Here is a 20,780-nt window from a genome sequence, read left to right as displayed (position 1 = left end):
TTCCAAGGGACTCATGATGGAAAATCTACATCCATCTACATCCAGAGACAAACTGTGGAGTATGAATGCAGATCAAAGTATGCTATTTTCACCTTTTGTTGTTTTTTTTCTTGTGGTTTTCCCCTTTTGTTTTGATTTTTTGGTACAACACAATTAATATGGAAATATGTTTAAGATGATTGTATATATATATAAAACCTCTATCAGATTGCTTGTTATCTTATGAAGGGGGAGAGGAAAAAGGAAGGGAGGGAAAATTTGAAACTCAAAATCTTACAAAAATAAATGTTGAAAGCTATTTTTACATCTAATCGGAAAAAATAAAATTAAGTTGGAGAAGAATGAAATGTATTGAACATTTCCTTGAGAAAAAAAATAAGAATATTATTTTAGCAGCTAAGGATAGATTGTAGTGGTGAGATATTCAAAGCAGAAAGACCAAAAAAAGGGCAATCAAAATAGTTTAGGTGTGAGGTGAAAAGAGCCTGCACTAGTGTGGTGACTATTGCAGCAAAAGGGAGAGAAATTGTTACCCTCCTCCCTTTCCAATCTTCTTACATCTGTCTTACATCCATGAACTATATAGTCCAGTGACTGACCTCCTTGCTGATCCTTGCACAGACACTTTATCTCTTGACTGAGCGTTTTCATTCATCTCTGGAATTCTCTCCCTTCTTATCTATCTCCTCCTCCCAACTTCCCTAGTTTCCTTCAAGTCTTGGCTAAAGTCCCTCTATTTGCAAGAAGCTTTTCTTGATCCTGCATAATCTCTCTCAGATAATTTCCAGTTGTTTTTTTTCTGTATAGAGTTAGTTTGTATGTAGTTATCTTCATGTTCTCTCCCCATAAAACCAGGAAATCCTCAAGAGGAGGTACCTTTTTTTGTTGTTTGTTTTTTGTATCCCCAACATCTAACATAGTGTTTGGTACCTACCACACACAAAATAAATAATAGTTGATTGACTAATTGGATGTATTAACTTTAAGATGCTCATGGTTACTAGAAATTTATCCTCTAAGTGATTTCCAAAGTAGAGTATGCAAAATTACCTTTGGTAGGTAAAAATACCATATAAAAACAGTTATTTATTAATCTTTAAAAAATAAAAATCAATGTGATTAATAAACTGATTAAGATTAGCACTCTCATTTGGTCCATATATGAAGTAGTTAGTGCTTCCCATCCTCCTGGATAGAAAAACTAGGAGAAATGACATAATAAAATGGAATTTCTTGGGAACTTATACTGGGATTGGACATGTTTCAAAGGTAGGGCAAGTTTATGCTGTAAGCAGAAAAGCTTTAATGCTAACAGACAGATTTCTTATGAAGGAGGACAAGCAAGTAGCACACTGCAGATAGTTCAGGTAAATTAGCTCTATAACCTATCCCCTTGGGGAAAATGAGAGATGATTGTCTCTCCACAGTCCCAGCTAGCCTCAGTCTTAGGCTTCATGCTCAATACTCTCCTCCTTCTTCTAATTACTATTCTACCACTCCCCAGCACAGCACCCTGGGCCAGGTAGTTGGGTCTACTGGAGTATACTGAGCTGGTTTGGACTGGATGTGATCTAAATGGGCTACAATACACTAAGCAGCTACATGCATTTAGTTCCATAAAGCCCAGAGAGGAAGCCACAGTAAGTCCTCTGGCTAAAGAATTACCCATATTCAAGTGTGAGAAAAAGATGCTTGTGAGAATTCTGGATGTAAACTAGAGTGTCCCATTTGTATGTCTCCTTTGTATTTTCTGGTTTCATTTTCCCTTGATCATCAATCATTTCCTTCATTACCCTGCTTGCTTATCCTTCCCCACCTATACCTCCATTCTGTCCACTCTAATGAGCAGTACAGTTATTCCTTCTACATACATCTCTGAGGTTAGGGATATGGTTCTCCAACTATCTGGAAAGTCTACCAGAGAAGTCTAAATTTTCTTCTTTTTTTTTTTCAAATGAAGTGTTTACAATATCTTATTTAAAATTTGGCTTAATATTTGGTTATAGGCTATATGTAGGTCAATAGTAAATAAAAATACTGTATGGAAATAAATTTAAAATGCTATACATATATTTTATGCATTTCTGAGTTTCTAAACTTTTTGAGTGTTGTCTGCTTGCCTTAGCATGTCATCTGCAGTTTCGATGAAGCTCCCCAAGAACTCCAATTTAATTTCTCATGACGTATTGTGATACATCAAAACCCTGATGCAAAAAGTTGCAATGTGGAAGGGATAACTGTATATGCTTAGAAAGTTAGGACTCAAGTTAGGAAGACTCATTCTCTTTAGTTCAAATCTAGACTCAAACATTTAATAGCTGTGTGACCCTGAGCAAGTCACTTAAACCTGTTTGCTTAAGTTCCTCATCTCTAAAATGAGCTGGAACTGGAAATAGCAAACTATTCTAATATCTTTGCCAAGAAAATCCTAAATGGGGTCATGAAGAGTTGGACACAACTGAAATGACTAAATAGCAGCAAAACATATGTAAAAATTTGGGCATGCATACTAATACATATGTAACTATTTTGACACATACATTGTATATATGTATATAGTTTATGTATATAATATGTAATATTATACATAATATGTAAACACATATTTTGAAGGAGTATATATTCCCCAATTTTTTATTACTGATAGGGATATGTGATCAAAATTTAGACATTGTCATTCTAGCTTATAATCAAATAAAATATCTTTCTAAAAAAATAATCTATGCCAAGGTCTAAAGCCTATTGTAGTAATCAAGAATTCTCAACCTGGTTTCTAAAAACTTGTTTTTTAAATTTTGTAACTAGATTTCAATATAATTGTTCTTCTTTGTTATCTCATGCACTTTATTTAGAGTTTAAAAGTACTCTGAAAAACGATGCAAGGATTTCCTCAATACTGACAAAAGACATCTATAATTCAAAAATGATCAGGAATCTGAATTAAATGATTGAACTCTACAATCTATGATCCTATGAGCCTTGATGGCCGGAACTAAAAAGTGGTGATTTCAAGGTAGACTGTGTTAGTTGCCAATTTTGTTACCCACACTCTTTTCTTAATTCCCTCTCAGTCCCAAAGTATAGGATGTGGTCATCTGTAATTCTTGCCATTTGTGCCCATATACTGCAGTCTTTCTTGGTTTCATCAGATTGTAGTTGTTCAATCTTGAAGAGCACCAATAAAGTCAGAAAGGTGATGTCTTGATTTGCAAATGAATTGGATCTGAGTGAGATAGAATTGTGCAAAGTCATCAGCCTCACTCTCTCCTCCACAGTCATCTGAGTCCAGTGGCAAGATATCCATCAGGACAACTGGTGAAGGCCCCAGTGGGCTTCATCAAATTTCATACAGAAGTAACATAAGTTAGATCCAAATTTATAACCAATTATTCTATTTCTTGACTGGAAATCAACAACATATTATAGAGGAAAGAGGAGAATCTGTTGCTTACTACCTGTGTGAGCATGAGCAAGTCACTTTCCCAAACCTGGGTCTCAATTTCCTCATTTATAAAAGGAGCAGATTGGATAGGGTCAGAGATTTTCAAACTTTTTTAAATTTGGGATCCCTTTCCATACATAACAATTATTGAGAATTCGTCCAAGGAGCTTTTATTTATTTGGGTTATAGATATCAATATTTTCTGTATTAGACTTAAAAATAGTATTATTATAAAAATAGTTTTGACCTTGAAAACCCCCTGAAAGAGTCTCAGCTCCCCAAGGGTTCCCAAATTACACTTTGAGACCAGTGAACTAAATGATCTGTATATAACCTTGGAGACCTTTAATTACAACTGTCTCATTTTCCTAGACTATAAAATCCATGAGGGCAATGAAGATGTCATAAGTATCCTTTTAATTCCTCCAGCACATAGCACAGAATTTTGTCATTAATAGTTACCAAATAAATGAAAGAATCTTATAAATGAGACAAGTGGGATATAGAGTTGGTGAATGACTTGTCCAAGGTCAAAGAGCTACTCATTGTCAGAAAGAGAAAGTGCTACCTGAAATACTCCAAATTTCTCTTCCCAAGTTCCATTCGGAGTATTTTACACTGAACAACTGCATCACCAACTACTTCTCTCCTGATTTCATAGTGAAACAATTTTCTATACTTTCTCCCAACCATAGAAAGGAAACAATTATATGTATATATAAGTAGTATTCTGAAAAGGTAAACAATTTATAACATTTATTTGCAACATTCCCTAAGATCATCTTCCAATTGGAAATGCTCTATATGTGCTTGAAAAAATATTGTAAAATAATGTATTGCTATTGTTTTGTAAGAAATGACCAGCAGGATGATTTCAGAAAGGCTTGGCGAGACCTACATGAATTGATGCTAAGTGAAATGAACAGAACCAAGAGATCATTATTCACAGCAATAAGAAGACTATATGACAATCAATTCTGATGGGTGTGGTTCTCTTCAACAATGAGATGATTCAAACCAGTGACTTGTTCAGTGACGAAGAGAGCCATCTATACACAGAGAAAGGATTGTGGGAACTGAGAGTGTGGAACACAACATAGCATTCTCACTCTTTCTATTATTTGCTTGCATTTTGTTTTCTTTCTTAGTTTTTCTTTTTCTTCCTTCTTGATTTGATTTTTCTTGTGCAACAAAATAACTGTATAAATATGTATACATATATTAGTTCTAATATTTATTTCAACATATTTTTTAATCTTAAAAAAAAAAAGGAAACAATGTATTGGCTATTAAGTATATTCCCTCCTGCAGGGTCTTTAACACTTAATCATTCAGAGGCTGATTATCCAGTTTGTGAAATATCCAAACTCTTCATTTCTCCACTTTCCTTCTGCTGCCTGACTTTTGGTCATTTCACAGCTCATTACCATTCTCTCCCCAAGGAAATAAAAGCAAATGTAGCTCAAACCAGTAAATTTTTTAAATGGCTATGGTAGAAGTAGATAAAGTTATAATTATTAACTAAACTAAAGCTTTAGTTAGACATCTGTTATTTTCTGCAAGGATGTCGTGAGCTTGTACCAGGTATTCTGGAAATCTGGGAGATTCAAATTAATATAAGAAATAGTCCCTGCCCTCAAAGATCCTATCATCTAGTTAGAGAGGCATGTGCACAGGAAACAATACAATAACTACTCAAGACAGTGCAAAATCAAGTTCTAAAAGGTTTTAAGCTGAAGGAGAGATCACTATATCTTGATTATCTGAGAAGGCTTTATGGAAAAGGCAAAATGAGCTAAACTGTGAAGGATGGATAGAAATGAATAGGCAGAGAAAAGGAAGATGGGCATTTCAGGTGGGTAGAAAAGCATGGATAGAGATGGGAAAATGAAAAAAAAAAGCAAGGCTAGTTCAAGGAATAGATAGGCAGGACTATATGAGCATTTATATATAAACACAAATACCAAGCCTAACAATAACAACAATAGCTAGTATTTGTAGTTGAAGCTTTGCAAAAGTATATATATTTTATGGGTTTTTTGATAGCTTCTATTTTTTGGTGTTATTGAATTGTTTTTCAGTTGTGTTTGATTCTTTATGATCTGGGGTTTTCTTGGCAAGGGTACTGGAATAGTTTGCCATTTCCTTCTTCAGCTCATTTTTCAGATGAACTGAGGCAATCAAAGTTGTGAATTGCCCAGGGGGTCACACAGTTAGTAAGTGTTTGAGGCCAGATATATAAATATATATGTATATGTGTATTTATCTATATTATATATATATATGTTATATGTATGTATATATAAATGTATATATGCAAACTTTCAACCACAAATGCTATTATTATTATTAAACAATCTGATAAAATCTAATTCTTATAACAACTATATGAGTTACTTGCTTTTATTATCCCCATCTTACAGATGAAAAAGCTGAGGTAAATAGGGTTAATTGACTTTCCCAGGGTCACACAGCTAGTAAATGTTTGAGGTCAGATATATAAATATACATGTATATGTACATATATATGTATATGCATGTGTGTGAATATATATGTAGTGTGTGTGTGTGTATATATATATATATATATATATATATATATATATATACAAAATCTTTGACCACAAATGCTAACTATTATTATTATCATACTTAGTAAAATTTGATCCTCATAATAATGTGAGATATTTGGTATTATTATCCCCAATTTACAGATGAGAAAACTGAGGCTGAAAGAAGTTAAGACACTTGCCCTAGATTACACAGCTAATAAGTATCTGAAGTGGATTTCAAAGAAGGTCTTCCCAGTTCCAAGTCCATACTCTATTCATGCTTTATTCTATTGACACTGTCAAAAATATTTGGTTGGCCAGGTGATCTTTATGTTTTATTTTTACTTCCTGACTGTTAAATGGACCATATTAAGCTAAATCCTAGGCAATCTGCTTTTCTTGCTCTATACTCTCTCTCAGATAAATGTGTTCTAATGGCGTCAACTAGCATATCCCCACCAATGACTATCAGATCTTTAGCTCTTTAGCCTTTCCTTCCATTTTTTAGTTCTAACTCTTTATCTCTACTTGACATTGTCATCTTAATGTCCCACCATCAACTCTGATCATCATTGGATCAGGCACCCTGGTATAGTAGAATAAGTGTTTGTTGGGATTGGGATTATAGGACCTTGGACACATAATCAATCAGAAGATAAATTTCATTGTGCCTCCCTCAACAGCTTCCTACATGTCTGTACCCTTTTTCTTACTCCTACAGCTACCAGTTTAGTTACTCTTATACTCTTATTGCCTCTTGCTAGATTATTGCCACAGTAATCTAATTGGTTCTCCTGCTTCTAGATTGTTCCCTAATCCATTCTTCATACTGCTACCAAAGTAATTTTTCTTAAGCATGTCACACCTCTACTGTATTCAGTAGCTCTCAATTGCTTCTAAGCAATTAATCCCCTCTTATTTTAAAAAAATCCTTTATAATCTGGGTCCAGCCTATCTTTCTGGCCTCATTAAATATTAGCTCTCTTCTAGCAGTCTGTGATTTATGAAAACTTGCTTTTTCTTTGTCCTTTAAGCACGACACTATCTTTCTGTATTCCTTTGACCTCCCCTTCCCCATGCCTAGAATGCACTGCTTTCTCTTTTCATCTCATAGAATTTCTCTTTGTTCAAAACACCTCAAGTATCATAAAGTCTACAAGATGTCTTCCATGAGCTTCCCAACTGTTCACATTTTTCCTCCCAAACTCTCTTGTGTTCGTTTATATTTATTATCTTTATTTTTAGTCTACATATAGTTGTAGTTACCTCCATTAGAATGTAAGTAGAATTGTTTTATCCCTTGTACTTTAATCCTTAATTCACAATCCATTGCCTGATGAGTAGTAGGAACTTAAATGATTGTTGATTGATTAACTTGTAAATGATTGATTTGTAAAATGGAGAGGTGGTCTAGAGAGAGGCAGCATGATATAGTGGTTAGAATACTAGGCTAGAGTAAAAAGATCTTAATTCAAATATGTTCTTAGTTATTTGTAAGTTATGTAGCCCTGGACAAGTCAATGGGCCTCAGTTTCATTTGTAAAATGAGAGAATTGGACTGAATAGCACATAAGATTTCTTATAGCTCTAAATCTATGATCCTATCATTTTATGATTAGATGATCCTTGAAGTATCTTCCAGTGCATTATGTTCTTGATTTAAGAGCTAAAAGGCATTTTAGATAGAGGCAGCTAAGTGGCTCAGTAAATAGAGCTGGATTTGGAGTCAGAAAGACTTGAATTCAAACCAGAACTTAGATATTTATTAGCTGTGTTACACTAGACAAGTCATTTAACCTCTGTTTGCCTTAATCTACTAGAGAAAGAAATGGCAAACCACTCCAGTATCTTTCCCCAGAAAAAACCCCATGGACTTTATGGGTATTGTATGGTCCATGGGGTCACAAAGCATCAGACATGACTGAACAACAAGGCACTTTAGATATAATTTTGTTCAAATTAAATTGAATGTAGATAAATGCAGCTCATTTTCTTCTTAAACTTTATCTCTGTCTATATTTCCATTTTTTTTGCCAATTTAATCAAATTGGTTTTTTAGAAAGATGAATTTGTTTACTAAGTGTAAAATATAAGGAAATAAACTGGGAGCACAGATAAGTTGGTCTGAATAAGATGGTCTAAACAGTAATCTATGTTTACTTTGAACATAGGAGAGACTTAATAAATGTTTGTTCAATTGAAATAAGAATTTTAAAAAGACATCAGAATAGTGTGAAGGCCCTAAAAGAAATGGAAGAGAATAGATTACGAAGGAAGATTCGATGGGACTTGCTATAACTATACATCAACTGGGGAAGAATTAGGGTTGATAGATAGTACCAAGATTTCCAATATGGGTGAGATATGGAGCTTACAGAAATAATAAATTAAGCTAGGAAAAGTCAGTTTGGGGTTAAAGTTTTAAACAGGTTGAATTTGAAGTATGTGAGAAATCCAAGTATAAGTCAATTTACATAGAAGTAATAATACCTGAAACATCAGGGGAAACAATTCAGTAATCCACAGATTTGAGAATCCTAGAATCTTGGAATTTGAAAGGATCTTGAAGATCACCTTGTCTAATCTATATTCAAAGTTAGAAGTAGGAATTTTTGTTTCAAGGCCAAGAACCAGCAAAGATGCCTTCTGTAAATTATTTGGTTGTTTCCAATTTAAAAAAAAGTTAAGTATCTCTTATTTGTAGGATAAAAATAAAATGAATAATAGCTCCTACTTTCAAGGAGCTAACATAGGGAGGATATACCATACAAAGAGATAAGCATATACATGATAATTTTAGGAGGAAGAAACCATGAGCAACTAGGAGATCAGGAAATGCTTCCTTTATGAAGTATCCTGTAAGCTGAGCCCTTAAAGGAAGAGGTGGAAGTAAGAACGGAGTGTATTCTTGGCATGGAAGACAATTTCTGCAAAGGAACAGAGGCAAGAAATAGAATGCCAAGATCATGAAACAGCAAGGAGGCTGCTTTGGCTGGAGCATAAAATTCAGGAAGGGGCAATATGGCAACTAAATGGTACTGCAGAAGGAAACTAAAACTCATTGCCAATGATGACAAAGTCTTGGGCAAGAAACTGAAGACCACAGGGGCATTAAATTATATTTTCCTCATTGGCACCCATTGAAAACAAGGGATACAAAAGAGAAAAAAAATGGATCTGAGAAAAACAGCTGGCTATGAAAAGTAATATTTGAGAATTTGTTCTCATGGACTAGAGTTTAAAATATAAGGATGACAGATTCCTGATCAGAGATGGAATGCACCAAAAAGACTGGTTAAGTATGTATATGTTGGATATGCTGCTTGCTTCCTCCTCAGTTCAATTCATACTCTGGATGGTTCCATGTCTCTACCAGCAGCCTTGCCTTCCCTACCTACTCACTAACCCACCTGTTTCCTCTTTTTTCCAGTTTCCCTTGATGTTTTATATTTTCTTATTAGAACATAAGCTCCTTGCGAGTAGGAATTATTTTGTATTCTTATATTTATAACCATCACTTCTAAGCACTGGGTCTGGTACATAGTAAGTGTTTAATAAATGTCTTATCTATATCTATCTTGCAAATCTGATCAAAAGGACTTTAAACTAAAAAGGATAGGGGAGGGCAACAATTGTCTTATCCAGTAACATATCTGTGGACTTAGAGTTATGCTGACCATCTGGTAGTTGAGGATCAGCAGGAACTCAGCCAGACTCTTCCCATGAAACATATTGTGAAGGAACAGCATATTATAATGGGAAAAAATAGAGATAGATAAAATAGCCTGAGTATACCTTGTATGAGATTATGAGAAACAGGCTAAAGTCAGGGGCTATAGTTACATTGAAGTCCCTAAGATTTAAAGATGAAAGAAGTAAAAGGAATAGTAAAATAGTCTGGTTCATTTTTTGTTATGGGTGAATAGAAGATGTGAATTTGAGGTTTTGTTGTTGTTCTTGTTCTTGTTTTGCTGAGGCAATTGGGGTTAAGTGACTTGCCCAGGGTCACACAGGTAGGAAGTGTTAAGTGTCTGAGATCAGATTTGAACTCAGGCTCTCCTGATGCTTCAGGTCTGGTGCTCTATCCACTGCGCCACCTAGCTGCCCCTTGTTTTGTTTTTAAATCAAAAACAAGAGCTATCAGCAAAAGTTGAGTCCAAAGATGCTAAAATCAATGAATAGAAGTCAAGTTGCTAGAAACCAGATTATAACAACTGGCTGGGCTTCCCAAAAAGTACTTTGTTCTGTTTCTGTCAAGTGAAGCTTTAATCTGATTCCCACTTTCCAAACTTGGGGGAACCAATTGGAACTCAACCCCTCAATTCACTATTAGACATAGTACTTTATAATAATAGATACTAAATTTCAGCAGTGGCTCAGTGCCTCATATATAATATACTTTTAACGAGTTTCTGAACTTGAATTCAAATAGGAGGCATGTAAAGAGAAGAACATAGGATTTAAGACTGATTCTTGAGGAATGCCTACACATAGGGTCTTATTCTTTTTTTTTAAATAATAGCTTTTTATTTTCAAAGAAAATGTTTAAAGCAGAGAAAAGTAAAGAAATGATAATAAAAATAGAAGCAACATTGCATAAAAATCAACGAAGGCCGAGAGATTTTCATGACTGAAAAAAAAGTTTAAAAATTAAATTTATTCTGTCGAATTTAAAAAATCAAACACTGTCCCACATTCTCACTTCTATAGTGAGAAAATAAATCCTTGTAATAAATTTTCACATATAAGCAAAATAAATTCTTATATTGTCCACATCCAAAAAGATATATGTTGCAATCTACATCTTGACTCTATCAGCTTCTATGTTAGATGATGGACAACATGTTTCATCATGAGATGGAATCCTTTGGAATCCTATTTTGTTATTGTGTTGATCGGTTATTTAAAAGTTGTTTTTCTTTATAATTTTTTTAAATAAATTGATTTTTTGGTCTGGCTCACTTTACTATCAATTCATAAAGTTTTCCCAGTTTTTTTTTCTTGAAGTCATTTCTTATAGTATAATAAAATTCTATTATATCCATATACCATATACTATATGCATCCCCCAATTTGTGGGCATTCCCTTGGTTTCCAGTTCTTTGGCACCATTTTTTTAAAATGCTGTAAATACTTTTATTCATATTAAGTACTTTTTCACTTTCTTTGACCTCTTTAGAAAAGAGGTATAGCAATGGTATTTCTGGATCAAAGGTTATGTACAGTTTAGTAAAAAAAAATTTTAGCATAGTAACAAATTACTTTTCAGAACCCTAACCACAGCCCTACCAAGAGAGTATAATGTGCCTTTCTTTTCCCAGTCCCTCAAGCATTTGTTTTTCTTTTTTGTTAACTTTGCCAATCTGATGGGTCTAGGGAACCTCAGATTTGCTTTAATTTGCATTTCTCTAATTACTAATGATTTGTAATATTTTTGCTTTTTTTTTTTTTTTGCTTATGGTTTTTGCTACTTGGCATGAAAGATTTTGATAAAGTCAGCATACTAGCCTTATGAATAAGATGGTAAAAAGTGATCTGGATTTCATTCTTTTACTGTATAGCTGGAGATACAAAGACAAAATCAACATAGACTCCACCTTCAAAGAACTCACATTCACCAGGGAGAAAAACACTGCATATTGATAAAATCCAGATTGCAGAAGAAAGTTACTATTAAAGACAATTTGAAAGGCTTCTTAGTAGATTATCTTAGAACTCGATTCTTGTCTTGTCTTTTTCAACCTTTTTAAATCAGTGTCTTGGGGGAAGACAAGGAAAGTGTATGGTCATCAACACTGAAGAGGAAAGAAAGCTGAGAGAAATAGTTATGATAGAAGAATAAAATATTTTTTAAAAGTAAAATTTTTGAAGGGCTGCTATGTAGTAGAGAATTTATTTTTGTTCATTATTATTCCAGCAGGAGAGCTAGGACAAGTGGGTGGAAGTTTTCAGAATATGGAAGCAGTTTTCAAAACAATTAATTACTTGCCCCAAAGTGGAAGAGAACATTTCTATGTTAGTGAGTTCCCTATTACTGGGAGCATTCAAGCTGAGACTAGATGACCTTTTTCAGAGATGCTGAAGAAGAAATATCTGGATTGGATTGGAAGTTTGTATTAGGTGACCTCTAAAAGTCTCTTTCAATTCTGAGATTTATTATTCTAAGTATGGGGTGGTGGCATGTGTATCTCCAGTACTAAATTCCTTTGTGACCTTAGAATAATTTGTTTACCGTTCTGAAGGGTAATTTCAAGCACTTAGTGTGTATGCTTAATGAATTCACTCATAATAACTTCTCCCCAAAGAAGGAGTTTTCTGCCATCTTTGAATATGAGTTATATGTTTTACCTTATTAAAATAGTTTAAAAGTTGATTTAGATATTAAAAAGTCAGATTTTGAAAGATTCTACAACTGTGTTCCAGAGGCAAAAGTATTGCTTAGGGGTAAAGTAGTGGAAGGAAGCTTGTGAATCAAAGCAACCAAAAAAGTATTCATTGGGAATTGAAAATTAATCTTACATCATCTATTAGGGTTTTTTTTTGGTATCAAGTTATTAATAATAGTTGGATAATCTGTCACAATAGTTTTTGGAATAATTGCTACATAGGAAATTTATTCATAGCCTGAATTTAAGATAGAAAAAAAAAATCCTAGTTTAAACTTTTTCCAGATCATAGATTTAGGACTGGAAGAGAGAATTTAGGCATTCTTCAGTTCAATTGCCCTAATTTTGTGCATGAAGAAACTGAGACTCAAAGAATATAATTGTAGAGTTGTTGTCAGGAAGAGTAGGGTTGGAAACTCTCTTCAGGAACTTTACTAGCTTTATAAGTCATTTAACCTTTCTCAATTTCTTCTTCTGTAAAATGGGGATATTGAGAGAGTCTCCCCAGGATTTCTGTGAGGAACAAATGAGATCACATATATGAATCATTTTAACATTTAAAACATGTAAGAGTGTTACATCATATTTCATTATTGATTTGTTCAAGGTAGTAAGTGGGAGACCCAAGACTAAAACCTAACTGAAGACAAATTCAAGATTTTTCCCTTACAGCTCATCAGCATAATTGCATTATAAATAGTGGAATGGATCATTTCTATGCCTCAACCACTGGATTTTCTCACCAACTCCTCCTTACATAATTAAATGTGCCCTGCTTCCTTAGTCTCATCATTTCACTTTATTTCAGAGGCAGAATAGGTCTCACAAATTATTTTGTGACCAATATCAATTAGTAATCATTCTAGGACATTCAGGAATAATCATCAGCCTGCCAGTCTGTGAACAGGGTTTTGTTTTTGTTTTTGTTTTTTGTTTTTTTGTCAAATGAACCCAAATCTCTCTGCATCTTCTGTCTTCTAGGGCCAAGAAAGAATAAATCTGTCACTCCCTCTTCTCATGTGGCAGTCCTTAAATAGAAGACAGTTCTATGAGGACCAGAAGAAAAATCAGAGTACCTCTCTAAGTTCTCTGTCTCAGTTTCCCGTCTTCTTTGGGAGAGGTAATCTCCTATCCATGTTGAGCTTCTCTTCCGTGCCCTCAGTTCGTGGCAGGATAGCAACAGGGCATAAGGCATGCATGATTTGAGGATGGAGCAGCTTTTACTTTGCTCTGTTCAAGCACACTGTGAAAGCCTTGCAAAAATATGCACAAGACTGTATCTGATTTGTCCATCTGGAAATTCTCCTAAATTGTTTCTAACATGGTATTCGTGAACTTAAAATTTTTTAAAAACCTATTTCAATATACATTTCACTTTGTAATTTTACATATATCATTCTATGCATTTACAAACTTCATTTTGAGGAGGGTTTCATGGTACACCAGACTGCTAAGAGGCTCTTTATGCCCTCCCACTTAGACACTTAAATTCTCTTAGGTTGAAAAGATTAAGAACCACCGCCCTAAATACACAGGACTCAGAGCTTGGCAAAGAAGGCTGTCATTCATTGCTACTGTCTCACTGGCTTACCAGGATGGCAAGTTACAGTAATAATGTTAAACCGGTGGTTGGGCCACCTGAGCCAGATGAGTAGAAGATACCATGCACTTTGCTGGAGCCCGCTTCAGAGGCCATTGTTAAATTAGACTATTTCAATATGTGTATTTACAACTCCGAAATCAGCAAATGCTACAAATCAGGTCTCGGTTGTTTGGTTGTTTTTTGTTTGTTTGTTTGCTTGTTTTGTGTGGCAGATAAAGTAAATATAAAAAATGCAAGCTTAATAACTTAAAAAGCAGGTCCGTCGCACATCGCCCCACCCACCCGAACGTTAAACATTTGCCAGCATACCCTAGCCTCAGTGTATATTCCCTTCTCGATCCACAGATCCAGTTGGTCAACAAGCATTTATTGCGCTTGACTATGTCAATTCAATAAGCATTTATCAAGTGCTTAGTACACGTCAGGCGCTAAAGCTCTGGAGATAAAAAGAAAGGTAAAAGACTGCGCCTGCTCTCAAGGAGATCACAGACCTACAGGTTCCTCAGAAAAATTAGATAGCTCCAGTCTCCCAGGTCAGAGGTACTAGCCTCGACCGAGTGCCTAGGGAAGGACAAGTAGTCCGCTGCCCCCCCGCAACTAGGCATGCGCGAGAAGAAAGGTTGGGGGGAAGGGAGAGGAGGCAATCGGAGCGCGCAGACGCGTGCGCGAATCGGGCTCGCGGATCGGGCTCGCTCCCTTAGGCAGCGGCGGCGGCTGCGCCGTGGCTCAGAGTTGGGAAAAGAGGGAGGAGGGAGGGAGGATGAGTCGGAGCCTTGGGAGGGGGGCGGGGGGAAGAGGAGGAGGAGGAGGAGAGGAGGAGGAGGAGGAGGAGGAGGAGGAGGGGAAGCGGAAGCCATGTTGGAGTTTCAGCTGGGGCTCGGGGCTGCAAGCGTCCTTCTTCTTTCCCTACGGGGGTACTGGGCTTGAGGCGGGGCGGGGCCGAGCGGGGAGGGGAGAGGAGGTCGCCGACGGTTGGCCGAGATCGGCGGTGGGGCGAGAGCGGACAGCGCGGCGGCGGCGGCGGCGGGCCCCGCGTGGAGCTGGGGCGATTGTGACTGCCCGCCCCAAGAGCGGCGGCGGCAGAGCGGCGGCGGCGGCGGCGGCGGCCGCGGAGGCGCCGGGCACAGAGCGGCGTCCACTCTCCCTGTGTTCCCGGAGCGGCCCCCTCCTCCCCGACCCCGGGAGGGAGGCGGGGGACCCCTCGGACCCGCCATGAACCCCGGCTTCGACTTGTCCCGCCGGAACCCGCAGGAAGACTTTGAGTTGATTCAGCGCATCGGCAGCGGCACCTACGGGGACGTGTACAAGGTAAACGGCGGCGGTCGCCCCTTCCCCTCCCCCTTCAGCCCCTCCCCATCTTACGCCCAACCCGGTGCGCTCCTTTCACAGCTCCCCAACCTGGGAAGTAGAGGGGTAGTCTGGGACCCCTGAGGCTCGTAGGAAACAAAGAACCCCCTGGAGGGACAAAGTCCGTGACCTGGCCTTTTTCCGCCCTGGGCTTCAGCGGTTGGGGGTTTGGGGGATACCCTCCCCCGCACTCCGCAGCTTGGATCCCCAAGGAAGAGCTGAACTTGGGGAGGGGGCGGGCCCTATGCATCTGCCAGCTGGCAGCGGCGTTTCCTGGGCATTTGTTGCAGTGGTGGGTGTCTGTTGTTCAAGTCCACAGTAGTGCGCCTTGTGTCAAACCTGCGCCTTAGACGGATGGACGTGTGGTTATATCCCTGGTGGGAAAAGGAGGTGGCGGCAGCGGCTTGGGAGCTTGCAGCCGGCCGGGCCTGGGATAGTTACTCTGAAAACCTTTCATGTATCATAGTAACCACCCCCGCACCCGCTCTCACTTGTGCCCCTTTGCTCCTTGGCACTCACATTTTGTTTTCATTGTTTCTGGGCACGATTCTTTCATGATGCCTTTCTTACATGCCTTAAAAGTGAGTTTATTTGGTGGATGGCTGACTGAGAAAATAGTAACTTCAATGTTTTTCTTAGGTGGAATCAGATTAATGCCTTACAAAACTTGTCTTTGTCAGTGACCCAGGAATCGAGTTTTCTTTCTTTTATTTTCTTCCCCACTCCTTTAAAATTTTTAAAAAACGGAACATTTATGAAAAATGAAAATTTGAAAAATAACTGGTTTGACAAGGTAGAACCAGTGTGCTTTGGTTATGTAGCATTCCTGTTTAAGAGGGACCACTTCTAATGTGAGAGTATAAATCATCTTTCACCCAGCCAACTTAGCTCTTGGCCGATACTTAGACTGCCAAGAAGGAACAGAGAGAGTAGTGCCAAATGTGACAGCGGTTTTGATTTAGTTGTGTATCTTCTTACCAGTAACTAAAGCTGATCTTCTCTTATTTCATGTAACACCTAAGAAAACGGTCAACAAAAACTTAAATCTTATGTTTGTCTGATTTTTTGTTTATTCTCGGTTTATTGAGATTGAAATGTGGGTTAAAAATGTGTGCATTAAGTATTTACTATCACTTTATCATAAGTTCATTTGAGAGCTTATGCAGTCAGTGTGGCCAGTACATATCAAGTGTATTTATAAGTGTTACATATGAAGTGTTTATAAAGTATATAAATAAGTAGGTAAAATTGAGGAAAATTTTTAAAATAGATGTATGATTTTTGCTCCTTCCCAGTCAGTTTTAATTTGTTCTTATTGCTTTTTTCAGTGCTTAGTTATATCAGTTCTTATTGAAACTGGAAATATTTATAAATATACAGTGCTTATACTGGCAATAGTTGTTCTTATATGTTGCACATATATATGTGTGTGTGTATATATATACACACATTTTTCAAATATGTTAAGATTTTTGCAAAGAAATTCTGAGACGTTTAATGAAGTACAAATAGTCACACTCTAATGCATTTATTTGTTTTGCAAGTTTATGTTAAGAGGATGGGAAAGAAAAGGTTATTTGAAACACTGAAAATGGAAAGATTGGAAAGGAGAATCCTAGTTTGAATAGAAGTGAGGAAGCAAATTTTTAATGAGTGTTTATGCCAAACACTATCATATACTTTGAAAGTTGTGCAAAAGTAAAAGTAAGAATTATTAGGATATACTAAAAACATTTTTAAATGATTTGCAATTTTTTGTCTTAACTATTTCATTTAAAACACATAATAATACTGTTCTCAGAAACCAAAAGTGTTTTAAAATTACTTTTCCCTTTAAGACTGAAGCAGGTAGATACAATATTCTGATTTATATTGGGGAAACAAAGACGAGTTTTGAGTGTCATTGGCTTTCTTTGGCAACTTGCTGAGTTAATTCAGAGCTTTAAATAGAAATAGAGATACCTGACTCTTGCTGTACAGCTAGATCACACTTTTTTTTTTTTTTTAAACAGACTTGCCAAACAACTATCTGGTAGTAGATTTTTTATGTCTTCTATATAAGCTAAGCTTCAGAAATCAAAAAGAAAGAAATTCCTACCTGTTGTATTAAACTTTTGAATTATTTAGTTTACCTCCTGCCTGCTAAAATATTCTTGTATTTTTTCATCTTCAAGCAAATGCCTGCTACTCATACACAATTCTGTTAGTTAAAAGTCTCACTCTTTTAAGTTTTAAGTCCTTGATTAAAAAAGTATCTTGCTCTGATTGAAGACAATCTTCCAAGTTTATTAAAAAAAAAAAAAAAACCCAAGCAATTAAGAGTTTCTCTGTTTCTTCATGTCAGCATATATTAAACTTACAAAAGGTCATAAACTTAAGACATAACAGTCATGTCCTAGAAAGCTGATGTGCCAAAGCATAGAAATTTCAGGAATAATATCCTATATTACATATGGTTATACTTATTATCGTGGTAGCCCTTTTTAGCTTGGTGTTTTATGAAGAACTCTTATTTTCTCACAAAGATGTCTTTTTTTTTCCCTTTATAGTCCTTATAGAATATTTTTACATTTAAGAAATTTTGCTTTATAACTGCAAGCCAGTAAATATATATTCAGTTTATAAGTTTCTTATGACTTATACAACACTTTTGTAACAGCCCTTTAAGTATCACACTTAATCCTAGAAAAGAATAAAGAGAAAGCAGCATTTGAGTTGAATAGTTCTCTGATGACTGACTTCAGAAGGTAAGTAGGACAGGAAATCAGTAGGTTCATAAGTTGTAAAGAACCCTAGAAATTTAGTCTAACCCTTTTTCCTCTACTTTTTTTTTACACATAGAAGAAAACTTAGACCCCAGTAAATTGTGACTTCCCCAAAATTGTACAAATAGTAAGTTGTAGGTTTTAGAGCTGGAATTTGAAGTCGGGTTCCTCACTCTTTTCACTTACCCATGCTACTTCCTATAAATTGTGAGCATTGAAAGGAACCATTTAGTCTCATGTTACATGTGAAGTACTTGAGAATCATGGAGGTGAAATTTACAGATCCTTGATAATCAAAATGATAGATAGAGCAAAGTATTTTTCTTTATAGGGTTCTATCTCTAACCACAGAATGAACCAAATCACCCAGGCAGCAGAGAATGCAAAATGTTCTAGATTTAGTGTTAGAAAGACTAGAGGTTGAATCTTGCCTCTTAACTAGACAGTAATAACTTTGTGACCCTGGGCAAGTCATTTAACCTCTGCCAACTGGTTTCCTAATCTATAAAATGGCTATAATAGTAGCTTCGGTGACACAGTATGGGTCAAATGAGATAAGATGAATATAATGCTTTGCAAATGTTAAAGTGCTTTGTAAATGTTAGCTATTATGATTTTTTCCTAAGGGTTGAAATGGAGGAATGGAGCAAAATCAAGCATTTATTTAAATATGTACTTAGAGGTAAAATTGTCTCCTCCAATGGCTTCTTCCTCTCCCCTAAATAACAATAGTAGCAACAGTAACATATTTATATAGTTCTTAAAAGTTTACAAGTCTCATTCCTAACAATAGCCAAAAGAGGTATATTGTTCAGAAAAGAACTGAGACTCATACAGTAAAGTGGTTTACAAGGATCACATAATCTAAGTATTAAAAGCCAAGATTTGAACCCAGCGCTGCTTATTCTAAATGAGGAGCCTTTTCTGTTCCTTCTGTGATATAATTCCCAGCTTCTTAAACTGTAGTTGGTGACATCAGATGGAGTCTTATAACTGAATGTGGGGATCCTGAAATTATGATTTATTAAAAGTAAATGTTTGATTTGTATGCCTGTATATCCAGGACCACCCAAAGATTCTTAAGAGAAAAGGGGCTGCAAATGCACAAAGTTTAAGAATAATTTACTTAACATGCTTTAGGATCATGAAATAATATATCTAGTTGGAATAGGAGTGAATGAAGTCCAAGAGTCTTTTTCTATATGAGGAAACTTAGGTGTAGAGGTATAGTAGCTTTTCCAAGGCAGCACAGACAACAAATAATCAGACTAGTGTTTGAACATGGATCTTCTTGCTCTTCTTATTAAAACATACTGCATTGGTATCTTTAGAATTTTTTTTTTTTTTGGCCATATCTGCCAGGATGAATTGTTCACACACTCAATATATCCAAAATATTTCAGTTCAAGATGACGTAATAATTTTCAAATAATCCTTGGAGTCTTCTCCACCTTTCTTCTCTAGTTCCCTTGTGTCCCTTTTCCCTCATATAAGTAATTTGGAACATTTTTAGTAGTGGTTAAAAAAGAATGTAGAAAAAGTCAGGAAATAACTTGTTAGAGGTAGCAGTCATAATTTTAACTTAAAAATTGATTAAAGATAATATAACAGTTAATGTACAAATTATATCAAAATTAAATATGGATACTTTTTATCTACAATCTCTCCTCCCTTCTTTTTGAATTTCCTCTCTTTGTGATACTGTCATTTTCATGGTAACTCACACTGGAAACCTTGGGATCATTTAAAATATTCTGTTACACCAACAAACTCCTGTTGATTCTACTATCTTTCAAACTTATTCCTGCCTTTCTTTTTAATAGTTGAGTTCTTAATACTTTTTCCAAAATAATCTCTTTAGTGGTTTCCCTGCTTCCAATCTATTTGCCCCTCTATTTCATCTGATAAACTACTGCCACATTAATTTTCCCAAGTCTAGCTTTTCCAATACAGTCTATCTCAGACCCTTCATGTATCCTGTGCTTCAGCCAAATAGCTATTTGCTGCTTCCAGAACAGTACTTCCCTCTCCTTCACTCTCTAATTTCTTTACCTGAAATGCTCCTGCATACTCTTGATCTTCAAATTTCTGCTTAAATGTCACTATCTTGAAACCTTATAAAAGTAACTTTCTGTCTTCCAGATTTCTGTTCACAACAGCATATGTATGAATTATTGAAGTCAGATATTAATATAGATTTATTTGCTCTTTCCCTCCTCTTTATAACTTTGTGATTATGGCATTTACTCTTTGTCTTAAAATTATTTGTCTAATCTTTTCACTTGCTAAATTATAAATTCCTTGTCACAGGTATTAGCCTAGTATAAAGAAAAAAGGAGACTTTCTTCTAATTAGTGAAGGAAGTGACAGTGATGGAAAAGAAAAGGAAATGGCATCTTTGACCAGTGAAGTGTCAATTTCTTGTGATGTCAGAGTTTTTGACTTGTATTTTGACTTGTGAGGCCAGAAATATTTTACAATGCTGGATAGGTGACCTGCAGATTTCTTGATGATTTTTTTAGCCAGTAATTATCAGATCATTTCTTTCTTGGACTTCATTATTTGAAACATGAAGAACATAAAGAAGGTTCAAAAGACAAGAACAAAGACAAAATAAAATAAAAGTTTGGAGTCGCAATAGATCATCAACTCTGCTGGGAGTGAGAAAATTGGCCTTCTGATTTG

General features: G+C 36.0%; 1 protein-coding gene across 4 annotated transcripts in view; it reads left to right on the top strand.

Moving 5' to 3' along the window:
* Positions 1-14,819: 14,819 nt before the first annotated feature.
* Positions 14,820-20,780, top strand: part of MAP4K3 (mitogen-activated protein kinase kinase kinase kinase 3) — a 191,730-nt gene continuing 185,769 nt past the window's right edge. For 2 of the 4 annotated variants that reach the window (XM_051975157.1, XM_051975156.1), the window contains exon 1: positions 14,821-15,291. In XM_051975157.1, coding sequence (XP_051831117.1) covers positions 15,196-15,291 — 96 coding nt within the window. In that variant the 5' untranslated portion in view covers positions 14,821-15,195. Of the gene's footprint in view, positions 15,292-20,780 lie in introns of all 4 variants that reach the window. The other 2 variants (XM_051975155.1, XM_051975159.1) reach the window with 2 other exon arrangements.

The sequence above is a fragment of the Antechinus flavipes genome, chromosome 2 (genome assembly GCF_016432865.1).
Source record: "Antechinus flavipes isolate AdamAnt ecotype Samford, QLD, Australia chromosome 2, AdamAnt_v2, whole genome shotgun sequence".
Classification (NCBI taxonomy): domain Eukaryota; kingdom Metazoa; phylum Chordata; class Mammalia; order Dasyuromorphia; family Dasyuridae; genus Antechinus; species Antechinus flavipes.
This window is presented reverse-complemented; position numbering and strand designations above follow the sequence as displayed.